This window comes from Pteronotus mesoamericanus, unplaced genomic scaffold (genome assembly GCF_021234165.1).
Source record: "Pteronotus mesoamericanus isolate MK-2021 breed Mesoamerican mustached bat unplaced genomic scaffold, CSHL_Meso_final contig_101, whole genome shotgun sequence".
Taxonomy (NCBI): domain Eukaryota; kingdom Metazoa; phylum Chordata; class Mammalia; order Chiroptera; family Mormoopidae; genus Pteronotus; species Pteronotus mesoamericanus.
Window position 1 is genome coordinate 11,556,373 of NW_026555001.1, and position 27,089 is coordinate 11,583,461.

The following is a 27,089-nucleotide window of genomic DNA, read 5'->3' on the forward strand; positions in this document are numbered from 1 at the left end:
AGAAAAGGTTACAGTTAGAAATAAAAAGAAAAAAAAAAAATTAGGAGCAGAAAAAGGGAACACTTAGCTCAAATACTTCAGTTTACAAAGGAAAATCTGAGGGCCAAAGAGTTAAAAGTGACTTGATAAGACCAAAGCAATATTTTGTACGAAGAGAGCTCTAACCAAGTCTCAAGGTGACCACTGACCAGTTTATTGTTATTTATCAAATTAAGAATACGAAATGGCACCCCTTTTCCGTTTTTGCAAAAAGGACAACAAAGATATAAAGGAACATGATCATCACAAGACTAAATATCTTTAAATAAAATCTTTATTATTCTAAAGCTAATTATATCTGTACATCATTCAGGGCATTTTCCTACTTTTTTGTTGGTTTGTTTTTCATTTCTAAGAATTACCTCAAAAGATAACTAAGGGTTAACCCAAAACCCATCCAATATTGTTTGATGACCTTAAAAAGGATTTCATGATAAATTACAATTTGGAAAGCACTTACTACTCTGTACTAAAACTTCTGACAAATTCACTATATAAAACCATATCTCTTCTACAGAGATTTAACAAGTTATTTATGTCCTTAATTCATGAGATTTGACATTAGAAAACAGCCACAGTGTAATAATGGTCACTTTTTAAAAATACTGGCTGCTTCCAGGAATTATGCTTTACATATTTTTATCTTAAACCCCCAAACTTAAATTAACAGATATTAGTATAACTATTTTATACACTAGGAAATGCTATCAGACTATAATTAAATGATAGGATTTGAATTCTCACCCAGTAAAACTATTCTGAGATGCACTATTAGCTTTGCCTATACTATAAATACATTAAAATACAAAGCATATAATTTTGCTTTAACACTTCACAAGATAATGAGTAAGGCAGCATTTAGCTGATGCTTTAATGCCTATGATTTTTATTTAGAAATGATTTTCTATTCACCTGTTTTATTTTGGGAATAGAGAACCTTAATTTAAATGTTACTTTTATTGCCCTGGCTGAAGTCACTCAATGCACTGAGTGCTGGCCTACAGGCCTGCGAACAAAAAGTTGCTGGTTCGAATCCCAGTAAGAGCACATGCCTGGGTTGTGGGCTGGGTCCCCAGTCGGGGATGTGCAAGAGGCAACCAATGGATCTATTTCTCACATACATCCAAGTTTCTCTCCCTATCTTTCTCCCTCCCTTCCCCTCTCTCTAAAAATAAATAAATAAAATGTTACTTTTATTTAATAAAAGAATACATTACGCAAATAAATTGAATACATTTCAAAGGGCTTACTGTCAACTCCCTGTCCCCTGTAACTAAAATTTGGTAAAGCTGTCCTTTTACTTCCTTTGACTCAACTAGGTACCATTTAGAATTTAAGTATGAAATACTACATGCTACTAATTCAAGATCTCTTATATAAACAGATTTTCTAACATTTTTTACATACCTGTCACAGAATCTGATCTGGAATGCTCTTCACTGTCTGAATCCTCCAGTAAATCATCACTTAAAAGACAAAGTAAAAAAATAATTTGATATATGATACAGTAAAAAAAAAAAAAAAAAAAGTACAATGTTACAACCATTGCTTTATATGTAGAAGATAAGCATCATAAAAACTATTAAAACTAGCTTAGCCCTGGCCAGATAGCTCAATTGGTTAGAGTGAGGTCCCAGTACCCTAAGGTACAGGTTCAATCCCCAGTCAGGGCACATAAGAATCAACCAATGAATGTATAAATAAGAGGAACAACAATTTAATGTTTCTCTCTCTCAAATCAATAAATTAAAAAAAATTAACTAGCTTAAATGATATATAAGTAGTCTGAAATCATAACTGATTAATCATACTGATCATGAATCATGTGAAATTGTTAAATAAATGTCTGCTTGACACAAGGTATGGAAACCTCTAAGAATCTGTAAGAGAATTTGTAGGAATTTGAAGACTGTTAAGGTATGAATAGGGATAGTTTTGCTAAATAAAAGGATAAAAGAGAGGCAGCTAATAAAATCAAGCACAAGCCTCTAAGAGTAAAATTTTAATAATTATTCCACTACTACTAAATTTAACAGAGGTACTCTAAAACCAAATAGAAGATCTGTATGTGAGAAAATACGTGAGTATACATGGACTCAGACACACATGCATTTCTTTTTTGCTTTGTATTTGGCTTGTCTGTTTTGGAAGGCCTGCTAGGAACTCCTTGAGAAGCAGGGGAAGGATTACAGCCCAGAAGTTAGGAGTTAAGACAATGAAACAACATTCCCTCTTTTGCTCTGTATTCAGAAGGTCAAGAAATGCCAGACACCCTCTTCGCATCCACCTTTATCCTCACTCTCCATTGTTCACAGACAAGAAAAAGATATACACACCCATAACCCCAGCACACATTAGGCTGCATGTGTAGTTCCAGTAATCAGCATATCTACAACAGTTCTAAAATTCTGATAACCCTAATAACAAAAATAAAAGATGTATTTTGCAAGAAGGAAAGGTATTCTCCTTTTGAAACAAATGTACTTAGATCCACCCAAGCATTTATAGTGTTATTTTAAATACAATATGTTAGTAATCTCTCTTTTTAAAAGTTTGAAATTTTCAGGAGTATTTAGATATTTTTGACAAATTTTCTGTGTTTTAGTTTTTTCAATTGGTAATAATTGTCTCTGAATCAATTTTGTGCTATAATTGGGGGGGGGAAAGCAAAAAGTTTAAGACCAGTTGCTAATTACTGCCAGCCAATCTGTTCAAACACAGGAAGGCTATTTCCAAGAAAATAGATACCTAGAAAAATAAATCCCAAGGGGGAAATATTAATGAATTAAAATTAACCAGAATGAATTAGTCCCTACCAAGAAGACACAATAGGTTTCAAATACAGATGGGCCTTCACATAAAGAAAAAGCAATTAACCTAACTGTACTGAAATAAAGGTTAAAGTATTGTGTGTGTGTGTGCGCGCGCGTGTGCGTGCATGTGTGTGTGTGTGTGTGTGTGTGTGTGTGTGTTTGTATACTCACACAAGGATATGTTTTTATTCATTTTTAGAGAGGGGGAAGAAGGGGGAGGAGGGAGGGAGGGAGAAAAAGAATATCATGAGAGAGAATGAGCCCCAACCAGGGGTCAAACCTGCAACCTGCACACGTGACCTGACCAGGAATTAATTGAACCTGCAACCTTTGGTGTACAGAACGATTCTCCAACCAACTGAACCACCAGGCTAGGGCAAGTAGTAGTGTATTTTAAAGAAGAAAGTTGTGTATCTCAAAATGAAGTTACAAAAATTATCACAAAGGGCTGCCAAATAACTGACCCCAACAACAAAAAAAAAAAATTACATCTTCTTCTGAAGATCTTCAAAATACAATGGCTGTGTTTTAAATTTTATTTTATGATAGAAAACTTCCCATATTATTATGTAATAAAATCATAAGTAAAATCATTTAATGGTACACTAAAAGGGTGAACTTTATGATATGCAATTACACAATAAAACACTGAAAAATTCATATAGGTTAAAAAAGATACACACGAAGGGTGGGGGGAGGCAGTAAGAATGGTTACACCCAAACTGGTACATCAGCATAGCCCAGCGTGTCCTTGGAATTGGAGAGCAGGATGTTGGCTTACAAATGGGAACCACTGTGTTGTGTGTGACAAAAGAGCAATTTAAAAATTGGTGATGTTGAGAAGGACAAGAAGATTTTTATTCAGGAGTGTGCTCAGTGCCATACTGTGGAAAAGTAAAGCAACACAAGACTAGGCCAAAGCTCCACGGTCTACTTGAGCTAAAGACAGGGTAGGCCCCTGGATATTCTTACACGGATGCCAACAAGAACAAAGGTATAATCTGGGGACATTGATGGAGCATTTGAAGAATCCCAAGAAGTATGTCCCTGGAACAGAAATGATCTTCACGGACATTAAGATTTTGTACAGAAAGAATGGGCTTGATAGCTTATCCCAAAAAAGCTACTAAGGAGTAACAGTTGACAACTGCCTTATTTATTACAAATGATTCATGAATATTTTATGTATGCCTTATTTAAATTGATCTCACACACCAGAATTCAGATCATGAAGGGCTGGCAGAACATTTTTGGGGGACAGTCCTGATTTAAATAAGATTGGCTTGTGGTTAAATGAGCATGACCGGCTTTTTGAACTTCGATGGTGATGTTAGTTAAGCAAGGGCTATCACTATGTTTCCCTTCTAAAAGTATGTTTGGACTTAATCCATAATGTTCAACTTTCCACAGAGATGGTGAATACCATCTCAAAGTCTGTAAGAGACTGGTTTTATATTGAGATTTATGTAACTATTTATATTGATAGGTTAAAAACTGGGCAAATACCTTCACTGTCTCTTAGACAGCAAGACCCTGCTGTCTTTCAAATCGTTTTCATTAGGCTGAAGACCTCACCAATGTGGCTCAGCTGGGTGAAATGTCTCCCCACAAAGTGAAGGGTCACCGTTTGATTCCCAGTCAGGTCACCTGCCTGGGCTGCAGGTTTGGTCACCAGTCGGGGCACATATGAGGGGCACCCAATCAATGTTTCTCTCTCACATCAATGTTTCTCTCCCTCTCTTCCCCCCGAAAACCCCCTGGTCCCCTCTCACTAAAAATAAATAAATAAAATCTTTTTTAAAAAAGGCAAGGGCTGAAGATAAGCTGGCAGTGTCCATTTTATCTTTTTGGTCCTAACTATGTCAATTTAGTTCAAATTCCCTGTATCAAAACGGTTGTCTTTTACTTAATGAAAGACATTTTAGTGTGTTTTATGTATAATATCAAAAAAAGAGTATCTCACATTTTAAAAAAACTACATGCAAATACACATTAAAAATTCACATAAATGTTAATATAAATGATGTTACGTATACTGTACATTTTCGTCTTCAAGTTATTTGTTATTTTCCAATTTTTCTACAATAAGCATGAATTACTTATGTAACAGAGATTAGATGTATTAAAAGACTTTCACATGGTATAAAACCTTCTAAAAAATAAAAAACATAAAAAAATAAAATATGAGTAAGGTTTAAATGTTTCCTTAGGATTATATGTTTTGAAATCTAAGCAAACTACACTCACAGGGGTACCTAAGTTTTCATATAGCAATACTGTAGAGAACTTCAAAGTTAACTCAGAAAATTTTTGTCAATTTGAAAGACATGATGTAAATGACACAAAATGTTAATTTATTAAAATTAAATGTGTTCCCAAATATTCTTCCTTGAATATAGCAAAGAAAAATGTTATTAAGTAAAAGTAGCCAAAAACAATTCCTACATCAAAATTACAACTCAACTACAGAGCAAACAACATTCAGAACTGCCTGAAATTGAGGGGAATGGAAGTCCTACAACTAGAGAATTAAAAAAGCAGCCACATCAAGTCTGGTAGGAAGGGCAGAGACATGAAATGGGCAGGTCACAAACCCACCTGTGGCGTAGAAATTGGGAGGGATATCACACCACAGAGGTTCCCCCTGAAAAGTGAAGGGTCCCAGACCTGCACCAGGCCCCCCAACTCAGGATTCCAGTGTCAGGAAGAGAAGTCCCCATAACTTTTGGCTGTAAAAACAAGTGGCTATGGAGGCTGAAAGAGACGAAGGCTTCTGGAGTCCTAGGCAGCTCCTGAGCTCCAGTGCTAGGGCAGCAGCTTACAAGGTACCAAAGACATACACGGGGAGGAAATCAGTTTTTCAGCATCAGGGCAAGAGCTGGGGGAACAGCTCTCTCCCAGACGAGAGTGCTGGCAGAGGTCACCGTTCCTTTGATGAACGCTCTGCCCCAAGCCAGTAGACAGGCGCCATATCAAGACTCCAACCTAGCTCACAGTGTTTGCTCTGCCCTGGTGATCCCCTGAGGCCCCGTCCCACCCAACTTTGAAATGTAAGGAAGCCAAGAACACCCAATCAGAACAGCAAGAAGAAAACAGAATGCCAAAAATTGAGGATTGCGTAAGGAGCCTCTGGGACAACTTCAAGCATACCGACATTTATATTGTAAGGGTGCCAGAAGGAGAGAGCGAACAAAAAATTGAAACTTATTGGAAAAAAATTAATTCCAGAAAGCTTGTATAGACACACAAGTACAGGAAGCACAGAGTCCCAAACAAAATTAACTCATAGGCCCATACCAAGACATATCGTAATTAAAATTCCAAAGGTTAAAGACAGAGAATCTTAAAAGCAGCAAGAGAAAACCAGTTATTACCTAACAAGGAAGCACCCGTAAGACTGTCAGCTAATTTCTCAGAAGAAACTTTACAGGTTAGAAGGGATTGGCAAGAAATATTCAAAGAGATAAAAGAAAGAACCTCCAACCAAAATTATTCTACCCAGCAAAGCTATCATTTAGAAATCAAAGGACAAATTAAGAGATTCCAAAACAAACAAATAAACAAACAAACAAATCTAAGGAGGTTCACCATCAAACCAGAAGAAATTTTCTTCAAGAGTAAAAAGAAAGAATCAAAAATATGAATAAGTGGCAATTAATACATATCTATCAACAATTACTTTAAATGCAACTGGGTTAAATGCTCCAACCAAAAGATATAGGATGGTTAAATGGTAATAAAGTAAGGCCCTTACATATGCTGTCTATAAGTGACTCACTTTACATGAAAGACACACACAGACTCAAAGGGATGGAAAAAGATTTTGCATGAAAATGGAAACAACAACAACAACAACAACAAAAAGATGGGGTAGCAACACTTATAACAGACAAAACAGACTTTAAAACAAAGGCTGTATAAGAAGTGGAAACAAAAAGAAGACCCAGTAATTCCACTTCTGGGTATTCATCCAAAGAAATCCAAAATACTAAATTGAAAAGATATACACATCCATATATTTGTTTCATCTTTATTTACAATAAGCATGACATGGAGGCAATCTAAGTGTTCATTAATAGATTAATGGATAAAGAAGTGGTGCATATATTCAATGGAATATGACTCAAGTCATAAAAAAAAATAAAATCTTGCCACCTGCAACAACATGGATGGACCTAGGCGGTACTGTGCTGAGTCAAGTCAGTCAGACAAGACAAAGAAAAAACAAATGCCATATAATTTCACTTATACGTGGAATCCAAATAAATAAATAAATAAATAAATAAATAAATAAATAAATAAAAAAGAAGAGACTCGTGTATACAGAGAACATTTTCATGATTGCCAGATAGGGGGTTGTGAGAAAAGGTGAAGGAATTAAGAAGCACAAATTGGCAAGTTATAAAAATAGTCATGTGGATATAAAGTATAGCATAGGGAATATAGTTAATGATATTGTAATAACTATGTATCTTGTCAGATGGGAACTAGATGTATTGAGGTGATCACTTCATTAAGTTATATAAATATCTAATCACTAGGTTGTACACCTGAAACGAATATTGTACATCAACTGTTACTGAAAAATAAAAATTTCTTAAAAAATGCAGGATGTGGTAACTGGTAATACTTAAAACAAGTTGAGTGATTTCTGCAACCCTTCATTCTGCCTACTTGAGTATATTGCAGATGCTGCTCTGTAATCCTAGCCCAGTTCAGAGTTAAAATTGCAGTTTCCTGGGAAACAAGTCAGTGAAGCAGGATTATATTTTAATGGACTCCTGTCCCCAAACAGATCAAATAATGCTACAAAAATCAGGAACATGCCAGAAAAGCTGATGGAAGAGAATCCAGAATAGAAATTTTAACAAAATGTTTCTTCAGCAATAATTATCAGGCCTCAACTCTTCAATGGCTACTGATAACTGTTTTAAATAATTAGGTCATCCTCTACAACCACAAGTTATGTCATTATTCATGAGCATGTCTATAATTGGATGTGCTAATGAAAAAAAGGGAATACTAAAACAATTTGATTCAACTCTTCTATGAAAAGATTTAGAAGAAGATGAAATTGCGAGTCTAATTCAAGGATTTCATTAGTTAGACTATTTTCCAATGCAGCTATTGTATCCAACTGACATAGATAAAGACAGAAAATAAAGTACATTTTACAGACTAAGGCATTTCTGAAATTTCTTTTCAAGAACCACACAGCTATTTCCTATTTCCAACCAAACACTGGTTCTCTATTCTTTTGACCTAATAATTTCTTCTGCCTCTTTAAATACAATTAAGAGAATATACAAGTTAGAAAAATAAAATACTTGACTTCTAGAAATACTATTAAAACAAATTCACATACCTATCTCCTTCCAATTTTGGTATATCTGAGCAACTAGAGGAGTCTTCCAGCCAGGCCAAAGTTGGTCTCCTTGATTCAACTGCTGAGCTTGGTTCTCCTGATAGAATAAGCTGTTGTACAATTGCTGGATCATATGCATTAATTTCAAACTTTAGGTGCACCTAAAGTAACAAAAAGCCTAGGTTTACAACTGATGTTTTCCTCAATCACTAATCAATCTATTACTTCAAAATTAAAATATACCTTCATAAGTTTGGAAACATCCCATATGCAGATCTTTCCCCGTTTTGTTGCAGCAGCTAGAAAATGAGGGCAGCTTCCAGAACCAAAGCAAGATATTCTGTCAGATCCATCTGTACAAGGAAACTGTGCAGGACTTGTGGCGAGAGTGACTGACAGTGGCACATTCTGTGTGTGCTCACCTTTCACAAACGGGCAGTTTGGGGAATGTCTCTCATGTTCAGACCTTTATATAGATTTATGAAGGAAAAGTTTAATGAGCAACAAGGCAATTAAGTTTCTATGTTAGAACATCAGGATCATCTTTTTAAAAAAAAAACAAGTATTTCTTATTAAAAAGACTCAAATACCAAATCACTCAATTTTATCAAGATCACTCTAACATATTCAACTAGAATAACAGCATTTGTTGAAACTGCAAAATAAATGCTATGGTATAATTTATGCTGTATTAACATACTGATAAAATTGTTTAAAGTCTAGATATTTCCTCATATTAGTTTCCTACAAGTTTTTGATTCTAACTATTTTGATTCTATTTAAAATTCTCCATAAATATACTGTACGGTGACAATAGTTAACACTGTACTGTATATTTAAAATTTGCAAAAAAAAAAAACTTATCTTAAATCTTCTCCCCACACACAACATACAAAATGGTACTTATGCAGAGATGATGGATATGTTAATTGTCTTGATTGTGATTATCATTTCACAATGTGTGTATATATCAAAATATCAAGCTGTACACCTTAAATATAAAGCTTTTTAAAAAATTAATTATAGATATGTAGCTAGATATCAGTGGCAACAACAAATGACACATAGTAAAAACTCAACAAATGCCATTCATATCACAAAAAACTTTTTAGTAAAAATCTGAACGTAAAAAGATCTATAAAATATGGATAAAATGAGATATTACAAACACAGAAATATACATTCACTATAGGATATATCAGACAACTTCCAAACAAAACTTCTTCTCAAAAAAATTTTGATAATATTCATAATGTGCATTATTTCTCTCAAATACTTAGTAAAGAAATGCATACTAGAAAACACGTTTAATAAAAATAAAATATTAGGACCTCAGACTTTAAGAATTTTCTCAAACACTGAAAGCAGGATCAACTTAAAAACTTAAAAAGTATCAATCTAACTTCATGAATACTTTCTTTCTTTGTTTTTCTTTGTTTTTGTTTTGTTTGTTTTTTTTACTTTCCCTATTCTATAATTCAAGGTATTATCTGAAGTGTCAGGACACTGCTGCCAAAAAGAGAGCCCTTTTTTTTAAAGCCATTTTACATTTCCATGGCAAAGAAAAGAACTCTATACTTACAAAATACACTATTCTTTAGGATGTACATATTTCTTTATACATTCCACCCACAACTTATCTATATCTATATATATATAAATCTAGACTATTGCAAATCATAGATGTCTTACAAAATGCTTTTTACATGGCATCCTCAAGCACATATTTCAACTGGATTTCTTTCCAGCTAAATCCCTGGGTATTTTCCCCTTCTCTTCTTTCTCTTACCTGAGTCTTAACTTTTAAATTAAAATTTTATTTACACAAATGACACGTGACTACATAAAGCTAAAGACTCACTTTGATTATAACATCCAAACCTAGTAATCTATTCTACCAGGTAAACACCATTATGAATTTATGAGGTATTTTTTAAAATATTTTTTAAAGATTTTATTTATTTATTTGTAGAGACAGGGGAAGGGAGGGAGAAAGAGAAGGAGAGAAACATCAATGTGTGGTTGCCTCTTGTGCGCCCCTACTGGGGACCTGGCCTGTAACCCAGGCATGTGCTCTGACTGGGAATTGAACTGGCAGCCAGCCCTTTGGTTCACAGGCCAGCCCTCAATCCCACTGAGCCACACTAGCCAGGGCACTTCTAAGATATTTTTATAAATTTACATACAAATATATACATATTAAAAATAGAGGATTTTTTATCTTAAATAAACAGTATCCTGTATGATTCATTCTACAACAGCTTTCTTGATATAACATATTTGTTACTGATGGTGATTAATAGAGAGTTCCCTTCCGTTGTTGAATGTAGTTAATTATATACACATATTACATTTTATTTGGCTATTTCCTCCTGACAGGCACTTAAGAAGCTTCCAATTTTTCAATGCAGTGACCGTCCACTTCATGCGTTCTTGTATAAAAGAGCAACTGATTCCCAAGGGTAAATAAGGAGAAATGGAACTGCTAGATAATAGGGGGTGCCCATTTTATCTTTTTAAAATTTCAATCTTCTTCCAAAGTAGCTCTATCAAATCTCATCTTTAAAATATGAGAGCCCCATTTCCCCCTTCCAAGTCTTCATTCTTTCCCCCCCTGACAGATTCAGATGATGCCAAGGTTCCCCAGCCCCCATCAATTCTGTTCCCTCCTATCCCCAAGTCCTCGAGACCCTACCAACTGCTTGAGTTTTAAGGAATGCAGAATCCCAGAGCAAAGATGTAGAATTCTTGATTCCCTGACCATGTCGAGAAAAGATGGATGGTGAAGAGCCCAAGTTGAAAATTTGAATCAACTTTCCCATAGAAAAAGTTATGAATAAAGTAACATTATACAATATCATAGTATAATTTTTCAGGGATGTGTTAAAACAACTGTTTTTGAGGTTCAGCCTGAGAAACTAAAAAATACCTATTAAACTGGTATGATTTCTAAATGAAAAGACTGAGTTCCAAATAAAACCCTAACATAAACTGTTACCTCCTCATATTCACCTTGCAGTCTACAGAGAGATGCAACTTCAATTTTTCATACAATATTTCCCACTGCAACCTGGAATCCATATGCAAACCCCAGGAGGCTTTTCCAAGTTCACCCCTTCACATCAACTGATTAAGATTCAGAGAACTCAAACTAATTTTAGTGTAAAACAGTGATGTATTTTAAAACTGGGTCCATCATTTATTAGCCATATGGCCCCCTTCAGCAAATTTTACTTTATTTTAAAATGGGACAATAATTCCTACCTGACTGATTATAAGGATTAAACTAAAGAATATTCTCACTTCCCTTCAATAAGACAATTATAACAATACCTACTTCATCCCATAGGGCTAATGTGAGTATTAAGTGAGTAAAAAATATACGAAGTGCTAAAGACTATATCTGGTAAATAGATTATACAAATACGGGGTAAGGCAAAAGTTGGTTTATAGTTGAGGATATGCAAAACAAAGCTTATTCTTGTATTATTATTTATTAATTATTGTATCATTTTCCATACAACTGTAAACCTACCTTTGCCACATCCTGTATATGCTGTTATTTTTATTAATAGAGCCTCAAAGTAATTCTTTGTAAAAATGAGGTTTCAATACCTTATCTCTAATATTTAACCAAGTTCTTAACTTTCATGCACTAGAATCAAAATCATCATAGACTCTCTAAAATTACTCCATAACTTAAAATGTAAATTATAAAACTCTCATCTGTAGATTCCCCACTGATAGCCTGCCTTCAACAGATGACTATTAAACAGCTGAATCTAATCATGCTCTTTTCATTTATTTTATCATAGCCTCCTAGTTTCCAAAGTCTGATTCTATTCTTTGGCATTTCCAAGGACAGATTTTAGGAAGTGAAAGACCCTGTAGATATTGTACGCCAAGTGATGTGACAGAGCACAGACAATGCTACTTCATCCTCTTGGGACAAAGGGAGACATATTGATGGCAGAAAAGCATGGATATAATTATATCTAGATCAGGTAAGTCAAATTTAAAAGCATGCTTATAGGGTGAACTTAGCCAGTTATGTCCAGAAAAATCAAGACTCACCAAGGTTCATCAGTAGGTTCCCAACAAACGAGACATACACTACAAGTAAAACACATGGCTCTATCATCTCCAGATGAAGCAGGCTGCAAATTTATACAGAAGACAAACACGATTAATCAATATTAAAATAGCTTTTTAATAAAAACTCTTCTAAAAAAGTTAATAAACTTAGGTAAAATTCTATACTGAAAAACACTATTAGGTTGAAAAAAGATACTGAATCTCCAAATGTTTACAAACTTGTCCCTTTATCTGAATAATTGTTTCACCAGAAAATGACCACTAAATCAAACATGGAAACACACTATTCAATCGCTGATTTAGCATCTTCTGATTATATTACTAAAGTATTTCAAATATAGTTAACTGCAGAAAGGAAATAACTTCAAAGGTTTATTATTACAAAATGAATCCCATACAACAACACAAGAAATGGCAAGTAAAAAGGAAATGAAAACTAGTGAACCTAATTCATATAGAATTCTTCGAGACACATGGAACATGTTACATATATGTATAATATAACCAAACCTGAACAGAAGCATACCTCTAAAAACCAGTATTATTATTATTTTTGATCACTTAATCTAATTAGCCCTTACTATGTCTCCAGGTATAAATTTGTTATGTTTTAGAAAATTAAAAAAATCAGCCCCTAACACACACACACACACACACAATTCTAGAAAACCTATTATTTGACCTCTTTTTCAAAGATAAAATACAATGAATAATACAACAGGAAAAAGATCAAGTCATCACTTCAGAGAGTGTTTTAGGAAACAACACCAAACAGATGATAAATTGTTAGAAAAAATAGTCCATTTTTAATCCTTAATTTAAGAAAATGTTTCCAGTGATTCCAATGTTGGCCAGTCTCTAAATTACTCTAACGGAAAAATCTGAAAAACTTTGAATAAAATATTCAAATATGTAAGCTATTCTGATTTAATTTTAGTTAACGTATTCAGAAACACTTCAAGATAACTAAGGAATAATCACTCTTTAGATTCTTCATAACAGTTAATTTCAATGTATTTCAAAGTTTAGTTGAATTTCAAAATTAAATAAGCAAGTATTATGTAAAACTGACATGTAAGTATTAGATACCTTAGATTTTTTTTAGCTAGGATAAAACAGCGGTAATTCAGTCTACTGTACTTATTTGAAGTTTCTTTTAATAAGTAATTATCTCTATCTGAAAAAGTTTTAAACTTTCCTTAGTTTAGTGAAATTCTCCATAATATCGCATCCTCCTGTCTTTTGTCACATTAATCCTTACATTATACCTCTTCCTCTTTTCTTACAACTATGACTATTTTCCTTGATTAATTATTCCTCTTTCTGCATGATGTCTTTATCAGTTCTTCAATAATTTATGTATTCAGGTTGCATTTTATTACCCTCAATGCTGCAACTATAGTTATCTAGTTTATGGATAATTTACATCTCAAATAAAATTAGAACTTCGGAAGTAACTATAGTGTGGTGCTTTTACTGAATTACCTATAAGTAGCTATTACTATGTTATGAATACAGAAATCAAAAATTGGAAATAAACACACATCCAAAGAGAACACTTTTTAAAAAGCATACCTGAAAAATATTTCCTATTTTCTGTAAAAAAAAAAAAATGGTTGTAAAGCATTAACTCAGTTGTTAGTTACCTTTAACAATTTTTCTCTTTTCATACATAATACATGACATAGGAAATAGTCAGTATTATGATCAAAGATATAAGAACAAAAAACACTTGGATAAGGCATACATACAAGCACACAGCCAGCGTATATAAAATAAGTTTTTGAAAAAGTTTTTCGGTTTTGTTTTGTTTTTTGGTAAATAAAAGTGTTTTTCTGATAATCTTTTTTACCTGATGATAAAATCCAGCTTGAGCCATGGGATCTGGTTGTGCCCATCGATAACCTACATGAGGCCATGACGTAAATGTCTCCCGTCTATTAGCTTCACTATACATTAAAGATCTAAAAGTAAACATACTTTATGTAATCAAAGTGAGGCATCAAATGACAGTGACACTCCTATTCACACTGAAGAAAATATTTCAGTGTATTATCAACCAAAACTGGGAATGGCCTGATGACCACATTCAAATTTATATTTTAAACTAGAAATGATCACTTTAAGAAATTTCTCTTACATAGTGCAGGGAAAAAGAAATCTTACTGATAGCCACAAATGATAAACAATTCCAGAGATTCATTAAGTTAACTCATGTTGCATAATTACCAAGCAGAGAACACAAAATCTAGAAATGTAGAGGCAGAGAGATGCATGCTTTCATCATGTGCCAAGTTTTGTATCGTAGGTAGATAAAAGCACAACCAAACAGTGGTTTTATCTCAGCAATATTGAGAAAGCATTTTCTATTTCATATTTTTAAGTAGAAGGCAGTTTTTCTGTATCCTCCAGAGAAATCCTCTTACAGGAAAAGCTGTATTCTCCATGAAATTATCAAAAAAGTAAACCTTCATATGTTTTCATATTAAAATATATGAGCTTACTGAATGTGAACCCGTAACAGAGAGTATTAGGATATTTTTTTAAAAATATCAAAATTTTAAAAAGTCCAAACGACTTCAAGCAAGAAAAAACTGGTAAGCAAAGTTTATTCTTCCTAACTCAAACATGTAACTGGCTAATGGAAAGGAAAAAGAGAGAGAGAAAATGGTAAAGGTCATTACAATCAAACCAGGAAAATATTTTTCTTCAAATTCTTCCTTAAATCAGTACATGATTTCCCATGATATTGCTAGTGATCTTAGGTTTAACTCACAGTTGTTTCTGGTTTGAAAAAAACAATGCCGTTGGGTTAGAACAGCCTTATCCTGACAGGCCTGAGATGACTTTAAGACCTGTGTCAGCCTTAGAAAACCATCCCCTTAATTCTATTACCAAACAGAACAGCAATACCATCCAACTGAACCTAATTCAAACTTCCAACAGGCCTAAGTTCATCAAGGTCCTCATAAAGCTCCTAGATCTGTTTTAATGAAATAAACGCCAGAGTCTACACCAAAATTAATATTTTGAGACATTTTAACAGCTCTAGAAACCCTGAATATCCTATCCAACCAATGCATTTCCTAAAATAAAATAGTACACTGATTTCTTTAGAAACCCTGCTACTGTTTGTGATAAAAATAGCTCTGGGGGCTGTTTTATAATCTCAAGATAAGAATAGCTCTCAGACAAGAAACATTTATTCTAAGTACACACCCACCCTCCTTCAGACATATTCCAAAGAATATTTTAAGGAAAGCCCACAGCACATATCACCTGATAGTTATTCAGATTAAAAATGAGTTTCTAGCCCTGGCTGGTGCGGCACAATGGATCGAGTGCCAGCCTGCAAACCAAAGGGTTGCCAGTTCGATTCCCAGTCAGGACACATGTCTGGGTTGCAGGCCACATCCCCAGCTGGGGCCACGTGAGAGGCAACCACACACATTGATGTTTCCCTCCCTCTTTCTCCTTTCCTTCCCCTCTCTCTAAGACTAATAAATCTTTTTTTCTTAAGGCTATTAAAGTCATCTTCCTTTAAAAATAAAACAGTTTCTACATTTTACCCAACAGATAGCAATATTATTCTACAATATAAAAATTCTTTGCAAATTTTAATAAAACTAGAAGTTACTTATATAATAAGATCACTTAAAATCTCAGTTTATCAAGAGATAAATTAATAAATTTTGCTAACTTATATAAGAGCCATACTAATAGAAGTCCAAAGTTAATTAATTCAGTAGTGCCTTTGCTAACATCAGCATGTACCCACTTATAAATGTACTTTAGAAAAGCATAGGAAGTTACAATTCACATCAATGAAAATATGAAAACAAAATGCTACATGCAAAGGCAAATGTGAACTTAAAACTTTTCAATTTAATATTTCAGTACAGCAGTTTTAAATTTCACTGCTTCTAATAAGAATCTAATAAATGTAACAAATTTATTTCAAGTAACAAATCATTTAAGTTTTTAAATGAATATATTACTGGTCTTTTCATTAATTTTACTCAAAGGAGAACCTCAGTAAATCTCTATTAAAAAACATGATGACTGAAGTGTGATTTTTGTAATGTGCTTTTAAATCCAGGGCAGGCAACACAGAAATCTTAATTCAAAACTGTCCTAATTAATTTTTTAACTCTTCATTATTTTAAGTAAGTATAAAATAATTTATGGCTCTTATACTTAGAATCTGGTATGGTTTTTTAACTTATCAAAATTTATCTCAGAGGTCACAAAATTTCTCCCTGGCTGAGTAGCTCAGTCGGTTAGAGTGCCATCCCAATAACACCAACATTGAAGGTTCGATCCCTGGTCAGGGCACATAAAATAATTAACCAAAGAACGCATAAATAAATGGAACAACAAACTGATGTTTCTCTCTCCCTTTCCCTCTCTCTCTTTCCCTCTGTCAAGTCAATTTAAAAAAAAATTTTAAAGGTCACAGAATTTCAATGTGAAAAGTAATTCTTATATAGTGAATAATTATAATATTTTTAAGTTGACTCTATTTACTAAGCAAGTAAGAAGCTAAAATTTTCATAATACAGTTTTACAATCTTTTTAAATGCATTCCAGGCACCAAACAAGTAAAAATTCAAGTGGCAGTTTACTTCACTTCAGTATTTTAACAGAAATGACAATCTGAGAGGTTTTCATCAACATTCTGGAAATATTCATTAACCATCATCAAATTTACTTATTGTTCTTGGTTAATTCAAAAACTCATCAATTTTATCTTAGTATCCTATCTCTTTATAAGCAAGGAGGTTATACCTGTCCACAGAACGGCCTGGCCCCACTCCAAGTTCTGGACGTGCACTAGGCAAGAGGTAAGACAATCTGTCCATCACTGAGGACGCCACAGGTAAGGCAGCAACATTTTGATTTATTTTCTTGAGTTCATTCACAATGGCACTAGCAATGGACTTTAACACATGATGAGGAAGATGAAATGTAACCGTGGCCCACTGAAAGAAAATGAAGAGTATAAGCTAAGAAAAACGTACTCAACAGTTTTAAGCAAAACCATAACAAAGACATAAAATAAAGAACTACTTATCAGTCTCAAGTCAGTTTAGTCCATTAATTCATCAGTTAAAGCAGAAACTTGTAATTATGTAAACAATGAAACCTCAACTTATCACCCTAAAAAAGACAGTTTAGAACAACAGGGTGGCACACCTTCTCACACATCCCATTTACAACTGAGGAAAACTAAAATCATCTGCAATTCTTCCTATTCCTCCAGTACATACACAATGTTAAGCACAAACAAGGCACTCAAATATCTCCATTCATAAAAATACAGTTGTACAATTTATCAATTCAGAGGTAGATAAGAAATTATTTTGGCTTAACAGATTCTTATGTATTTATTGTTGTGGCCCACAAAATCCAGCAAAAGTACTAACTAAGCAGCACAGATCTTGTAGTCACACAGCCTTGGATTCCAAGCCCATCTTCATCATCAACTATGGTACCCACATCAAATTAACTTCAGTTTCCTGCTTATATGAAAATAGGCAAACAAATACCTACTCACATAATGTTCTTATGAGAATTCAAGTGAAGGCTGGTAAAGTGTTTAACAGAATAGGCATTTGATAAATGTTAACCACAATTATGTAATATTAATTAAGTAAAATAATTACTTAAAAAGTTAAGACTGCAAAAATGGTAAGAATTATTCTCCCAGAAATCTATAAAGTAATTCTATCTTTACATTCTATCCCTGTCTAGCACACTCTAGGCAGCCCATTTAAATTATTACTTATCTACAGTATGTAACTGGAAATACTTATGTTCAGAAGTATGACTTGAATTGCTAAACAACAACAACAACAGAGAATGAAACCTCCTACTTTGTTTCCAGACCTGACCTTTTCATATATCCAGAGCCTCTTGGTGGAAAAGGAGGCTGAATCTCCTTGTGAAAGTATCCTACAACAGTGCCTCAACTGGACACTATAAATCATATCCCAGGCCTTTCCCAAAGGCACCTGTGGGCGTTCACTACAGTCACTGTGCCCTGGGAGATAGAAAATATTGTGATCTTTAAGGTACTGCAAGACAGTAGCACTGACCATCACTACAGTCAGTGTAAAATATAGAAAATGTTGTGATCTTACAGGTCTTACAAGACAGTATCGTTGAACTGACCAAAAACATCAGAGCAGTCCACTAGGGAAAGTGGGGACTTAAGACGGCAGTCAAGTGATTAATAGAGAACCTATCTTGTAGTTTCTCCAGTCCCCAAGTACATAATTAGAAGAGATATAAAATAAGCAACTGGAAAAATTCCTACATTGTTTGTCTCTGACCTTCTCAGAGAACTACTAAACAAGGATGTCCAAGTGAAAGCCCTTAGAACTTTCATTCCCTAAGGCCACCACAAGAGATCTGAAAGATACAGGGGTAATTAATCAAACCATCTCACCTCCATTCAACTGGCCTGTTTGGCCTATGCAGAAAGTAAATCGATCTTTTTGTTTGTGTTTGTTTTTAATTTCTTTTTCTTTTACTGATTTTGGAGAAAGGGAAAGGAAGGGGGGGGGGGGAGAGAGAGAAGTATCAATCAGCTGCCTCTTCCATGTGCCCTGACTGGGAATCAAACCAACAACCTTTTGGTTTGCTGGATGATGCCCAGTGGACTGAGCCACACCAGCCAGGGTGAAAGTAAATGGATCTTTAAGAATAAATGTGGACTATAAACTACCAGGTGATGACTTGAACTGCAGCTACTGTTCAGATGGGGTATCATTACACAAGCAGATTGACAAATCCATTGATATCTGGCAGGCAATTACATTTCTGTCAAATACTTTTTTCCCCTCTACTAATTTTAAAGGACCATCCAAAAACAGTTGCTTTTATCTGGCCATAACAGTAAATCTTGATAGTCTTACCCTAAGACTAAATCTCATGCTCTTTACCATAATCTAGTCTATAGAAATCCTAATCAACCCAACCTCCTGCAGATCACCACAGTGCCCTACTACATTGATAACATCGCTCTAATTGGTCCAGATAAGGAGAAAGTAGCAAAGAATTGAAATGCCTTAGTGAGACACAAGCAAGCCAGAGAGAATCAAGAAAACCTCAGGGTCCTGCAATCTCTTTCTACAGGTCCAATAGCCTGGCCTTGTCAGGCTATTTCCTCCAAGGTTCAAGATAAGTTGCAACAACTTGTAGAAGCAAATACTGTAAAAGAGGTAGAATGCTTCATAGGCCTAACTAGATTTTGGATCAAATATTCATTATATTTGAGTGTGCATCTCTAACTTACCAAATACATAAGGCATAGAACCTGAAGCTCTGCTGCAGGTCCAGGCTGAACGGTAAAGCTCTACCATTTATAGTTTTGAGCACATTTAATGGCACTAAAAACATCTAGGGTAAGGAAAGAAAAGATGCTCTAACGCTGTGGTCCCCAATCTTTTTGATACCAGGGACCAGGTACCGTTTTTACCACAGAAAGCGGGGAGGCAAGAGGCAGAGCTCAGGCAGGGCACAGGAGTGGTCAGGAGGCAGAGCTCAGGCAGGGGAATGGTCAGGAGGCGGGCTTTCCCTTGCCGACTGGTTCCTAACAAGCCAGAGGCATGAGGCCGAGGCCCGGGGGCTGGAGGTTGGAGACCCAAGCTCTAAGGAGACCCTGGCAACCTGAACTGGGACAATCACATGGCAGAACAGCAGGGAAAAACCATGCTCTCTCCTGTAAATAACTGCTCTCTTCTTAAGAAACAGCTCCTGGCTTCTTAGTAGTCCCTAACAGAAATTAATACTTATCCACCAGACAAATGTCTATGCAATCAGTGCTACCCATCACGAAGGAGGCGTTCTCTGACACACTATAGTATTAGGCACAAGATAACAAGTATCCTTCAAGTGGTTTATAAGAGATCAGTCCTGAGAAAGCCTGAAAGGCAAGTTTTGGGCAAGCTGAATAAGCGAGTAACTCAGACTCCTCCAATCCTACTCTTGTCATAGTGCCTCCTTCTCATTCCACAATGAACTCCTTATGATCGAGAAAAAAACCCTTAGCTCTGATGTACAGATGGTTCTGCATCTTATGCTGATACCCCAAAGTGCATGGCAGCAGCAATACAGCCTCAGTCAGGACAATGGTAAAGGGAAATCTCAGCAGGCAGAACTTCAACCAGTATATTTGGCTGCTCTCGTTCTCTCAATTAAGAGCGAGTCAGAAATAAAGATCCTCAGTAATTAACAAACAGGAACTAATGTTTTGACTGGATGGTCAGGCATTCGGAAAGATGAGGACTGGAAGACTGCTAACAAGTGAAAGGTAAAGGTCCGTCGTTAGACCTATCAAAATAAACAGAGAGTGCAAAAAATATTTGTTAAATACATGAATCCTCATGAAAAGACAACCATTCCAGAGGCAATGGACAAATATACACAATAATATGAATGTCACTCACCCTCTTTCCATAGCCACTCCAGTGTTTGCTCAATGTACCTGTATGCAAAATGCCATCACAGAAGAGATAGGGAGGCTATGCACAGGCCCAACAAGAGTAATGACCCCTCACCAAGACAAACCACGCCACAGCTGTTGTCAACTGCCTAGTCTGCAGATACCAAACCTGAACAACCAATATGACACCATTTTCCAGGGGGAACAGCCAGCTATCTGATTGCAAATTGATTATATTGGGTTCCATCAAGGACTGGGCAGCAATTTGTCTTCACTATAACAGAAATGTATTCTGGATATATCTTTGCCTGTTCTACCCACAATGCTCCTGCCATATGACATCACTGCCTGTGGACTAATAAAATGGCTTATACACCAAATGGTTTTCCACATAATTCTCTGCTTCTGACCAAGAAAGTACTTCAAAGAAAGAAAAAAGAAAATGGGATCCTGCCCATAAAATGGTCTGGGTCTAACAGTGGCATCCAGAAAGAGCTGGCCTGCCAAAAATGTGTAACACCCCCTTAACTGAGAGAGATGTCTGAAAGGCTGGAGTTCTACATTACAGGATTATGCTTTGAATCAACCAAAAAAGCATGCTACAATTTCTCCCAAGCAGGGTCAGTATTACAGGCAATAACCCACTCACAAACTGTTTTGAGCTTTATGCTCTGGAGGTCTTATGTCCCATGGAAAGAAGGTTCCGCAAGGGTACACAATGGTTCCACTGAGTTATGTGTTCACACTGCTATCCAGCAATAGGCAAAGAAAACAAAAAAAGTTATTCTACCAGTTGGTATGATTAAAAATGAGAAACACAGGAAATCAGAGTGATGCTAAATAACAGATGCAATGAGAACTTAATGAGAACCCAGGAGATTCTCTCAGATACCTCTAGGTCCTCTGTGTCCAATAGTAAAAGTCAATGCATGATTACAACAACTTAAACAAAACACCAGTGAGGATCTGGATGCTGCAAGAGTGAAGACTTGGGTCACTTTGCCATGGAAAGACACCTGACCAAGTTGAGATGCTGACTCAAGACAAAGGGAATATGGAATAGGTAGTATAAGAAGGAGGTTATAAATGTCAAGTATATCCTCTTCATTATAAAATTGAAGGATAGAGCAGCTATATATATTTTCTTCCCTTATTACATAAATGATGGATGGATGGACAGACAGATAAATGGATGGATGGATGGAGATTTAGAAATACACATATGGATATATATACACATACACACACTTTTTTTTAAATGTAAGAATTCTTAGTTATACTTAATTTAGTCCTTAGGTAGCAGAGTTCTGTTACCTAAACAATTGAGACTGTAACTAATTTTTAGGAGTAGTTAATATTTTCTAGGGATGGATAAAATATCTGTTGGAAGTTTGTTTCTCTCCTTTCTGGCGATGGGGACAGAGATTCTTCATTTGAAAAAGGAAACAGCACCTCTTGTTAAGTGAAAAACAGTATTTTTGTAGTATGAAAATTCAAAAATATATTGATAGTGCATATGGAGATACTAAGCAGGCAAAGGGGTGGACTGTGCCCATTATTAAACTCTATCTCTTAGCTCCAAAACTACTCATTATTTCTCAGCCCTATAATGTTGGGGCTGGGACTCCACAAACTATATTTCTTCTCTTTCTTCTCTGCCAACCAGTTTCCTGGCTGTTAGGTTCTGACGAGGGGAACACAGGATGGAAACTGGAAAGCATGATAAGGAAAGAAAAACTTGCTCCTTGCTATTACTCATCACTGTTGTCAGCACTGTTTCGACAAAAGACCTGGTAGCAGCAGCTGATTCTTCCTGCAGATTTTTGTTTTGTTGTCTCAGAAATCCCAGGACTAGTCTCAGAGCGCTCCCTTGGAGCTACTAACATCAGCCACATAGCACTTCTCTTCAGAGACAGGAGGCTCGGTTCCACAAGCTCCACGCTCCACATATACCACAGCCAAGGGACCCTTCTCTACATCTGTAGTGTCTGACCTAACCTCTTGCTCCTCCAGACCCAGGAGCAAGCTGCTCCCTGTAGCTACGATCTGCATGTCACCTCAACATTTCCTCTTCACTTTTTCAATTCTCAAACACACGTTAAATCAATTCCTCACAATAAACTCTGTTGGAATCCATCGTATGGTTTCTTTTTTATTAAATAAAATGTCCCATCAATGAAGTAAGAGTTAATAAAAATCTATGTAATCTATAGAAAATCTAATATAAACATTAGAAAAATGCACATAACCTATGAGGACTTATACAAAAAGATATTAAAGGTAAATTCTTAAGTGAAATTAAAAAACCTACAAAGCATATGCCACAGTCAGAATGTTTGCTTCCTCTCCCCACCCTCAAAATGCATCTATTAAAATCTTAATCCCCCAAAAATGATAGTAGGTAGGGCCTTTGGGAGGTACTTAAGTCATGGGGATAGAGAACCTCATGAATGGGATGAATGCCTTTACAAAAAAGGCTCCAGAGATCCCTTGCCATTCCCACCATGTCAGGACACAGTGAGAAGATGCCATCTATGCAGCAGGAAGAAGGACTTCACCAGAAGGTAACCGTACGCTGAATTCTTCATCTTGGACTTCCCTGACTCCACCACTGCAAGCAATAAATTTCTGTTGTCTACAAGCTACCTAATCGAAATATTCTGTTATAGCAGCACAAACAGACTAAGACAGTATATCATGGTATTTTTGTATAATTACAACTATACTTCAGAAAAAAATTTTATAAATGCAGAAGTTATTTTTAGGAAAATGGCTTCTTCCTTCTATGTTATAACCTTCAGTATAGAAGCTTTGCGTGTTTTACAATTATAGTTTAGAAAAGATCTTAGAAGAAAAACACAAAAGAAGCTAATGAATTATATCCAAGGGTTTAATTCAAAGGACCGTCTCCCAGACATCCTAGTCATGCAAAGAAAACAAATATTTTTTTTAATTTCAAAGAAAGCCCAAAATGCCTCCATTTCCTAAAACATACTCCATTTCTCATCAAAGCTCATGACCTGAACTTCTCGACCAATATATGGTCATGACGCACAGAAGCTTTAGGAACAATAGTTGCGACAAACTGAAGTCAAACTTCAGTAAAAATAATCTCACCTTTGAAACTATTTATAAGCACATTCTTTTAAAAGAAAGAAAAATCTAGAATTTAAGTATTTCCAAAGCAGGTGGGGCAGGAGGAGGACAAAAGTAAAAGTATAAAAAAAACAAAAGAAAACAAAAAAAGTACAAGTATGGAAGTAGGTTTTTTTCTATTCATTTTTTTTAATTTTCTTACCTTAGCAACTTTGTGGTTTGCTGCAGTCTCATGAGATGTATTTTTTAAACCATCTTTAAGCTGTGTGATGAACAACTCATAACCTTCCGTACTAGAAATATCTACCTTTTCTAAACATGCTGATAAGAGCTGTTGTGCCTAAATGAAAAAGATGATCACAGAAAATTAAACAACAAAAAATGTTAAATGCAGATTCTCAAATATTTTAATTTGTACTGATTCTGACAGGTACTACATTAAAGCTTGTCTACTTCTACTTTTCTTAACAAACTTAATCAAATAATGATCTGAAGGGCTACTACAAAATTAAATGACATAAAGCAGTGGATTCAATGTACTGACACACAGTAAAGTTTCAACGCACAGGAGCTATTATAAACCAAAGGAAGATTTTTAAAAATTTTGACAAGCTGAAACCATGAACAAAAATGACAGAGGTAAAATTTTAAAGACATAAGTCTAAAGTCCTTTAATGAATTTTAAATATTCAAGCAAAACCATGAAAAGCACTAAGTCAGCAGATAAAATTTTTGAAAACCCTTTGCATTCTTACCAGTATATTCAATATGAACTACTTTAACAGAAACTAGTGGTTGATATACAAAAGGAATAAATCCACAATGATCCAAGCAAACACCGGACCCCATACTTCAAGCAAGAGAGTGACCAACTAATGTGGTACAGTAAAGGATGCCTGTGGTATTGGAAGGTCTAGAAACAATATATTATTCAAACAACATAGTTTTAATTATTTAGGTAAAAAGAGAGAAGTCCAGCAACCAATGTTATGAGCCAGCAAGGTCAAGGAGATCCTAGAAGCCAGCTAAATACCTAGCATTTCAATCAAAGAAGTAGGAAAAATACTGACTTCAGGGTCTGTTTCATATAAATGTTCAAATATTTTATTGTGATTCTGTAATATTTTTTTAAAAACACAAACAGTATAATTCCATTTTTTAAATATAAATATAAATACTTTATTAAGATATCAGCTTTACTAAGATATCATCTGCTCTAAATTTCTTAAATTGGGAGAGGAAAAAAATGTTCAAAACAACAACTAATTAATTCTCTGTTCAAAGATTATAGACATGCCCCCAGATCCAGATACTCTCATGACAAAAAGATGGCTCCTCTGTTTTCAGAACTCTTAACTTCCAGCGACATGATTTCAATACTAACATATAATAAAAAACTGGGACATGACAGTAAGTGTGAAATCTAAGTGGATATATGTTGATATCTTCTTTTAAAACTCCTTCTGGCCCCTTCCCCAGCTGCCCGTAAGGTGCTCAGCCCTTCCGAGGAAGTTAAGGCGGCATTTGAGTGAGTTCATCCAGCAACTAGCACCACTCCCGGAAGAGCTCACCTAGCACTCGCCCACATCATGGCCTCTGTCTCCGGGCTCGCCTGCATCTACTCAGCCCTTATCCTACAAAAAGATGACGTGCCAGTGATGGAGGACATGATCAGTGCCCTCATTAAAGCAGCTGGTGTAAATGCTGAACCCTTCTGGCCAGGCTTGTTTGCAAAGGTTCTAGCCAGTATCCACAGTGGGAGCCTCATGTACAAGGCAGGGATTGGTGCACTGCCCCCTCCACTGCTGCCTCAGCTGGGGAGCAGAAAGTGAAAGCAAAAAAATAAAACAAAAAGGTTCTGAGGAGGCTGGTGATGATGTGGGCTTCTGTCTTTCTGACTAAACCTCTTTTGTAACACATTCAATAAAAAGGTGAACTCTGAAAAAAACAAAACTTAAAAGATAAATAAATAAATAAGACTTCTAGAGAGTAAAAACACCTAAAATGCACAATGACACTTTTCATGTCCTAAACATAGAAAGTACACTATGTTGATTTTATCCACTAACCACATCAATCTCCTAATGCAAAACAATAACCAACAACTTGGTATGAAGACAGAAATACTATCTCACTTTTATAGGGATGACAGCATTATAATCTTTTATACTGTATTTAACATTAATTAAATTCCAAAAATTTTTAATGCATTTTCAATGTATTTTCAAATTATATGATATGAACATCAATGAACACAAAAAATTTTAAGTTGGATACACTTACAAATTAAGGAATAATATGTAACACTACAGAAAAATGCATATAGCTGAAATTTTAAACTGGGACTGTTAATATTGTACATAGCAAAGATTACTGGTTGTCCACGAATATTTATTCTTCTCCTTTTGTAATACTTAAAAAAATAAATCACATCCCTCCCAATCTTCTCAGCCTGATGTGATCATGTGACTAAATTCTGGCCAACAGGGTAAATAGGAAAAGGACATATGTAAGTCAGTTTGTGAACAAGAATAAAAGGAATGAAAGAGAAAAAGGGAGGAGGGAGAGAGAGAAACACAGGGAAGAAGGGAGAAAGAAAAGAGAAGGTGGGAGGGTCATCAGCCCTGTGCTTCTCTGGCGTTTCCCTCCCTTTCCCTAGGACTGGGAAATGAGCCTTGGAGCAGCTGTCTTGGACTCACAAAATAGAAGCTAAGTACTGAAGTAAGCAAAGTTAGCCCAACACTTGGCCCTGTACTGTTACTCGAAAGAAAATGTCTTATTTAAGCCATTGTATTCTGGGGTCCAGGTTACAATGGTTTAGTCTATACAGTTCACAATTAAATACCATTTCAACAAGCAGTAAGTAATTTACGCACAGGAAAGACAAGCATTTAAATAAAGCTATGATCAAATAGTTAATTCTTTGTTTTTATAGAGCTGTATTTATGTCCTCAAAGGACAACCTAATTTCATTTAACAGCTAATAGGTCTGAGAGTTCATTAGGTAGAAAAGTACATTAATACTTATTTCAACTTACCTCTGTAACAGGTAATTCAAGCTGAACCACATCATCCTGCTTTGAAACTGGAGTTTGCAGAGCGGTGTCTAACAACAAGATTCCATTAAGGTCCTTCCTACACCCTACTGCATAGTCATCCACAAATATAACTTTATCCACGGCAGAAATATACTGACATTTCACCTGTCCACCAGGTTTAGCTGTTAAAAGAA

General features: G+C 35.3%; 1 protein-coding gene and 2 pseudogenes across 8 annotated transcripts in view; 2 read left to right on the forward strand and 1 right to left on the reverse strand.

Annotated features, from left to right (window-relative positions):
- The window catches only part of BIRC6 (baculoviral IAP repeat containing 6), a 204,381-nt gene that overhangs the window by 150,364 nt on the left and 26,928 nt on the right, over positions 1 to 27,089 (reverse strand). For all 8 annotated transcript variants that reach the window (XM_054568064.1, XM_054568109.1, XM_054568100.1 and 5 more), the window contains exons 2-9: positions 26,896 to 27,077; positions 24,060 to 24,197; positions 17,101 to 17,294; positions 14,165 to 14,276; positions 12,292 to 12,374; positions 8,461 to 8,683; positions 8,218 to 8,378; positions 1,447 to 1,505 (exon numbers count right to left, since the gene is read on the reverse strand). In XM_054568064.1, the coding sequence (XP_054424039.1) occupies positions 1,447 to 1,505; positions 8,218 to 8,378; positions 8,461 to 8,683; positions 12,292 to 12,374; positions 14,165 to 14,276; positions 17,101 to 17,294; positions 24,060 to 24,197; positions 26,896 to 27,077 (1,152 nt within the window). The remainder of the gene's footprint in view (positions 1 to 1,446; positions 1,506 to 8,217; positions 8,379 to 8,460; positions 8,684 to 12,291; positions 12,375 to 14,164; positions 14,277 to 17,100; positions 17,295 to 24,059; positions 24,198 to 26,895; positions 27,078 to 27,089) is intronic.
- LOC129067853 (cytochrome c-like) lies at positions 3,560 to 3,989 on the forward strand (annotated as a pseudogene).
- LOC129066518 (60S acidic ribosomal protein P1-like) lies at positions 25,447 to 25,759 on the forward strand (annotated as a pseudogene).